This window comes from Barbus barbus (assembly GCF_936440315.1).
Source record: "Barbus barbus genome assembly, chromosome: 26".
In the NCBI taxonomy this organism is placed as follows: Eukaryota; Metazoa; Chordata; class Actinopteri; order Cypriniformes; family Cyprinidae; genus Barbus; species Barbus barbus.
This window is the reverse complement of record NC_136754.1, coordinates 8,453,895-8,461,342: the sequence shown is the minus strand read 5'-3', so window position 1 is coordinate 8,461,342 and position 7,448 is coordinate 8,453,895. Positions and strand designations below refer to the sequence as shown.

Sequence of the window (7,448 nt, the reverse complement as noted above, 5' to 3'; positions counted from 1 at the left end):
TCTTACAGCGCCACCAAGTGGCAGAGCTGCACAATTTGTTTTATTTTATCAAATATTGAGCTCATACACATGTGTCCCGAGTTCGGTGAAGATATCTCATTCCGTTCGAGAGTTATGCTTCAATTCAAATTCAAATTAAAAATAATTTTCAGTTTCTAAAGCTGAATTTTCAGCGGCCGTTCCTCCAGCATTCAGTGTCACATGATCCTTCAGAAATCATTCTAATATGCTGATTTGGTGCTCAAGAAACATTTCTTATTTTTATCAATGTCGAAAACAGTTGTGCTGCTTGATATTTTTGTGGAAATGTTGATAGGTTTTTTTTTTTTTGGTCTCCAAGATTCTTAGATGAATAGAAAGTTCAAAAGAACAACATTAATATAAAATAGAAATATTTTGTAACATTATATCTTTAGTTGTTTTTGATCAATTTAATACATCTTTGCTGAATATAAGCATTAGTTTCTTAAATTAAAAATAAATACTGACCCCAAACGGTGAACGGTGTAGTTGTATATGCAAATACCACAGAAAGAGCATAGTGTAATGTAGAATTTCTTACTATTTTGCATTGGACTACTAGATTGAATACTGATCTTTAATGGTCACATTTTGTCTATTTAATCGTTTACTTGTCCTACATCTTCATTCAAGGGTCTTTTGCAAAAATGTATATATGCTATAATTGTGATGAATGGGATTAATCAGCATATCATGTAGTTTTATTAAACTGAAAATGTTAAGGGTATTTTAGGTGAATGACAGTAATTAAGAACACAAGCGAGGTCTGGATTACTGAAAGCACCTGCGATTAGTGACTGTTTAAAAACCTCCCACAAACCTGAGCAGAGCGTGAGAAGAGTGATCCAATTCTTCACAGATTTAGGTTAGATAATACTTTTCAGCCTCAGACTGTGATAGAGTGGGAGTCAGACAGGAGAGAGAGAGAGAAAAGTGTGGAACTCTCAGTGGAACGCTAGCCGAGGAAAATAAGTGGTGTTACGTAAATAGGCCTTTCTGTGCTCAAGAATGCACATATTTTTATTCAATGAGAATGCTGAAACACATCCGGGCATATTCTGTCTCGGAAAAAAATTCTCGACAACATCCTTCTCATTCACTTGGCTTTTATTCACATTTCAAATATGCTAACACTAGCAAGATCTTTACATTCCACTGTGTGCCTCGGAAAAACCAGACTTCCATCTGAGCGTTCAGACAGAATAATAATAATATTAATAATAATAAAAGCAGCATCCCAGTTTAAAATAGAAAGCCATATGTGACGAGTGTTTGATATCTATGTACTCGCTCGCACATACTCAATTCATTAAAAAGGAACTAGAACCTGATAAATAAAAGTAAAAGATAGCCAAACATCTTGATAAAATCATCTTCATCAACTGAAATCTCACACTGACAATAAAATCAGATAGAAAAGTGACTCAAGCCCACAGAGAACAAAAATAAGTGAAATCCGTATATGATTGTTGGTCGTTTTCGTGCGTACGCGCATGTGTGTCCTCGGGAATACACATCCATCCCAGAAAAAAAAGGGAGCATGGTTGCTGTCAGTCATGTAACCGTCCCCTTGTGGTCCTATGTGAAGATACCTTCCAGGGTTTGTTTCTTCCGCTGAGGCTCCCGTGTGGAGGATTTCGACTCTGGAGGCGGCTGAGCCCGACCTGCAGCCGCCTCGGTCTCCTGTGTCCGATGACTGTGCTCTGCAGGCTTTACATCCAGGGAAAGAGGAACGATTATTGCTGTGGGCTTTCAAAGGCATCCCAAGGTTAATGTGCTTTCTGTCATATTCTCCAGGGCGAGGCGTACACCTGGAGGCTCTGCAGGTCTGCTGAGCTGCCGCCGCTCTAACCCTGCGTCACACTGTCCCTCGAGCTTCTTCCAAAGCCATCAATAATTTAAACGACTCATAAAGAGGGAAATAAAAACGGAAAAACAAACAAACAAACAAAAAAACTAACTTAAGATTCCACCAGTGAGCCACAATGTAAACATTTTCCCTCAGTGGCCTGATGGTGGCGCTATAGTAGCGCCTCAGGCTTCCTCTCTGTGTCCGTGTGTGCGTCTCTACGTGACGGCCCACACTCTCATTGGTACTGCAGGTAATTCTTCAGAGACTGGGGCAAAGGTAATGTCTCGATCTCCTGTAGACGCTCTCGTCCCAGAGCCAGCCGCGCTGCACGTCGACACAGGTCCATCAGAGGGAGAGGCTCCGCTGGAAAGAAGCAAACAAAAGCATCTGTTAGAACTGGATTCAAAAAGGAAAATTCTAATGCACACAGATTGAAGGATGAAAATTCTGTTATCATTAATCCCCCTCTTTTTGTTCCAAGCTTCAAAAATGACACTAAAGCACCATAAAAGTAACATAAAAGTGTCCACACAAGTCAATACAACATAAATTGTGTGAGATGTTAATATGAGAACCGCTTTGGGTCAATGAGTTGAATTTGAGAAGCAAATAAATGCAATTCATGAACAAATAATTTAGACCGATTCCTTGAACCAGCTCAATTGATTCATTTCACAAGATCTCCACAAAAAAATAGAAGGAAAAAAAAAATGGTTACATAGTTTATGTATATGCATATATCATGAACGAATCATTCTTTTAAATTTGATATTTTCAATGAATCAGTTGTTCTGGTTCATGGAATTTTTTTTCCTTCACAAACTGGACCAATTTCTCAAACTAATTATTCAAATAGATTCTGTGAACTAGATCAGTTGATTCATTGAAAAGATACATTTAAAAGATTCCTTCAAAAAGGATGCAAAATCACCAAAAAAAATAAAAAAATGGGACCAATTCATGAACAAATTATTCAGACCAATTCTGTGAACCAGATTGATTGATTTACTGAAAAAAGATTGGACCAATTCATGCTCAATTCCATGAACCAGATCAACTGATTCACAGAAAAGCTTAGACTCAAAAGAATGATTCATAATTGGACCAATTTGTGAAGAAATCATTCAGAATGATTTCATGAACCTGATCAACTGATTCATTGAACAGATTCAACTCAAAATAATTTGTTCACAAACTGCACCAACTCATGAACAAAACATTGAGATGGATTCAGTGAACCAAATCGACTGATTCATTGACCAGATCCGACTTGAATGATTCACAAATTGAACTCCCTTATGTTTCCCCTACCAGATACAAATTTTCAATAAATAAAAACTTCATTTCACTTCATAACGTAGATGTAGAATGTCTCACATGGTACTGTGTGCCTTCAGAACAGTTATAGTCATATGGACTACTTTTGTTATGTTTCTATTAATTTTGTATCCGTTTTGAAAGTTTAGAGCCTTTGTAAACAGTGCATTTCTTTAAAATTTCTCCTTTTGTGTTTCTCAGAAAAATGACAGTCATACAGGTGGAACAGCATGATGGTGAGTAAATGGTGACTGGATTTTCATTTTATGGTAAGCTGTTCTTTAAAAGCTCCAGTGTGTGATCCAACGTTTGATTCAGTGTGTGTGTTTGTGTGTTTGGGCATCTTGCTCCTCTACATAAGCTGACAGAGCAGTTCAATAATGGATGGATCTTGCCACTGGAGCTTGGTATCCATCAACAGAGCCGCTACCTCACAAGAGGAGTCTGCCGCCACCCATCTGCTTTGAGTCAGCCGCTGCTCCAGCCAAGATTTCATACCGACAAACACAAAAACAGCCACGGCTCCATCTGGACAAGATGCCACATCTCCTCTGTTGACCATCAGGTCTTTATCAGGACCTGGGCTGATATGACTAATCAGATCACAAGGATGGCTGCAATAATCGGAGCCCGTTCCCTCCCGCCGGCCAATCAGAGTAAGAGATTGTGGCAGGCTAATGGTTAGTAGTAAGTGTATGTGTGGCTAACAATCAAAAGAGGAATAGTTATACAGCTGCACTGGCACAATGCAAGCACCCACATTGAATATTTATAGCTGTGATGGAGTCCCACACAGAACATGTCGTGAGTTATGTCTTCCTCCATCCTGGCAGCTGAACTGAAGGCATAAGTATTGTAATGCCCTCACATAATGCAAATTTTCACCACAACAAGAAGTTAAAATGAAACAATGGATCCCTGTGGAGCCCTTCACACAGAATGAAATGATTTAATGGCACAAAGCAATGGTTTTTCAAGCTTAAGCTGTTTGTCAAATCGAAATTTCGTGTTGCACTCAGTGAGCGTGAATACTTTTAATGCACATTTCTGTGCCTCCAGCGTCACCAAACAGAATTGCAAAAATGTTTTCAGCTTTCCCACAAAAATCCCCATAAACACTGTCAACATCTAACACTTTTAAAATTTTATATTTATATTAAATATTTATATAGTTAATATTTTAATGCAGCACTGTTACATCTTTAGTAAATCTCCAAATAAATGTTTACATTCACTTTTCTATTCAGTGTGTTATTGTTGTTGCATAATGATTGAAACACTACATAATAATAATAATAACAATCATAATCACAATTCGTATAATTATTATTGTTGTAACTATTACGATTACATTTTATTATATATTATTAAACATCATTATACCAAAATATAATTTTCTAAGACCTACAATCACTTTTAGTGTTACAAAATTATTGAATGTTTTAAATTTTATTTATATTTTATAATAAAATATTATATGTGTAATTTATGCTGTTGTATAATGTCTGATAAACTAATAATAATAATAATAACTGTTATAATATAATTACTTTATATTATATAAAATAAATATTAAATACTAAATATTAAATTTTTTAAATAAAAAATATTACTGCTGTCTAATCAATTAATTGTGATTAATCGCATCTTTGAAATAAAACTGTGCGTTTACATAAAATATATATATATATATATATATATATATATATATATATATGTGTGTGTGTGACTGTGCATATATAGCTGTATATATATGCATATATAAATACAAATGTGTGTGTGTGTGTGTATATATGATTTATATTAAATACATAAAATTATATATTACATCTGTTTCTTAAATATATACATGTGTGTGTGTATTATACATATAAATATACACAGTTCACACACATATTATATAAACACAAAGCTTTATTTCGGATGCGATTAATCACAATTAATTGATTTGACAGCACTAAAAATATCTAATTAGCGAATAATCTAATTAAATCAAAGCAGACAGAAAATATTACTTTATGATAGCAGTAAACACCCACTTCCTTCTAAATATATTTAGTAAGAGTCGCAGTAAGTCCGGCACGTCTCATGATGAGGCAGATGGAAAGTGTAGATGTGCGGGACGGGGATGAGTGAGAGAGTGAGAGAGAGAGAGAGAGAGAGAAGCAACTGACAGTCAGGGTCAGAAGTGACAGATGGATCAAAGCACGGACATAGTGCTCTACTGCAGTAAAACTGAATAATTTTTCATTTCCAGCCCACTTGTGAACACTCAAAGGCCAGCGAGCTCAAGGTTAGTCTGAAGACTGTAATCACGTCAGTGAAATACACAAAACATACGGTGACCTGTCACTCGCTGTGATCCTCAGGCTGCTCCCCGTCGTTACTCAATCACATTAAAGCACTGCCTACAAGCCGCATATGGCAACCAATCATCCTGATGTGAGCTATACACAATAAATGCGATTACATGGCTCGGATATGTCAATGTGATTCCATTGTGTGTGTTATCAGACTCTCGGAACATCCTAATAAAATGGCTGATAAAACAGACTACAGCAGTTCATGCTGGGAGTTTTTGGTTTTCTTCCCACACAGAAGCAGTCAGATTGATCTCCACATGACACACACACACACACACACGTTTGTTTTTGTGAAAAGTGGGGACATCCCATAGGCGTAATGGTTTTTATAGTGTACAAACTGTATGTGCTATTGCCATTACACCTAAACTTAGCCATCACAGGAGACTGTACATTTCAACTTTTCCCCCAAATAACTCACTCTGTATGATTTATAAGCGTTTTGAAAAGTGGGGACATGGGGCAATGTCCTCATAAGTCACCTTCACCTTGTAATACCTGTGTCATTATACAAATTTATTTTTATTTATTTCATTATACCTCATTTGTCACAAAAACACGCGCACACACACACACACACACACACACACACACACACACACACACACACACACACACACACACACACATAAATATAACTACAGTATATGGTTAAACTGTACTGCTAAAAACGTAAAACGATAAATGAGTTATAGGAAAAAAGCAAAAAGGTCTGACAGCACTAATGGGTTTTTTCCTCTGCATATTTCTAATGTAAAGAATTGTTAATTACAAATCATTTTGCATAATTTGAGTAAAAAGTTGAAAAGGAAAAACTGAACTACAGACTGCATGCCAAATGAACAAAAGATACTTGAGAAAAAGCTCTGAGGAAAAACATAAAAGTGATTTAAAGTCACCCAGGAAGTCAAGCAGATAGTCGCTAAAAGAACTGAACTTTTTTTGTTGTTTGTTTTGATTTTACATGAAGGTCAGGTGAAAGATGTAGTCTATGGGAAAGTTTTTAGCATGTTTTTATAATGGTTAGTTCTCAAATGTTTGTATTTATACTTGTTAAAGACCCAGACTATTAATCTTCAAATATATACATTTCCACCATGAAAAGCAATAGTTTAAAATTGAAATATATAGTTCAAGTAGTTATTATTCAATAATTTGGGTACCTATTTAATAAATAAATAGTTTTTGTCTATTTAAGATTTTTTTAAACAAAAGGTAATGCAATAAAATTTACCTTTTATTAAAAATATTATAATATCTTTAATATAAAAATAGTGCTGTCAAATGATTAATCGCATCCAAAATAAAAGTTTTTGTTTACATAATATGTGTGCGTGTACGGTGTATTGTTATATGTCTGGTTATCTGTTTCCCCTGTGACCTAGTTTTCCCCATTTTGTTTAATTAGTCATTCAGTTCACCTGTTGTCTTAATTATCTCAGTCTCCTTTGTTTGGTTCATGCTTTATAAGTCCTCAGTTCTCCCTTAGTCTTCGTCCGTTCTCGTCTATGCAAGTAGATATTATTGCCTGTCTTTTGGATTTATTTATTAAAATATATTTTGTTTGATCTTCATCGTCTTCCAGAAATTGTGCCTCATCAGCCCGTAACATGTATATTTATTATGTATATATAAATACACACACACATAAAGTATATATTTAGAAAATATTTACATGTATTTACATGTATAAATTTTTATTCATATAGTTTATTATATAAAAATATATTTAATCTAAAAACATAAATTTTTTCTTAAATATATGCATGTGTGTGTATTTATTTATATATATATATATATATATATTAGGGCTGCACGATTCTTGCTAAAATGTGAATCACGATTTTTCTCCATGGGAATTGAGATCACGATTTTCTTACATGATTCTCATTTTT

At 34.9% G+C, this 7,448-nt stretch overlaps 1 protein-coding gene across 3 annotated transcripts in view; it reads right to left on the bottom strand.

Moving 5' to 3' along the window:
• Positions 1–1,111: 1,111 nt before the first annotated feature.
• spsb4a (splA/ryanodine receptor domain and SOCS box containing 4a) overlaps positions 1,112–7,448 on the bottom strand; it is a 71,642-nt gene continuing 65,305 nt past the window's right edge. For all 3 annotated transcript variants that reach the window (XM_079378761.1, XM_079378760.1, XM_079378762.1), the window contains one exon: positions 1,112–2,236. In XM_079378761.1, the coding sequence (XP_079234887.1) occupies positions 2,109–2,236 (128 nt within the window). In that variant the 3' untranslated portion in view covers positions 1,112–2,108. The remainder of the gene's footprint in view (positions 2,237–7,448) is intronic.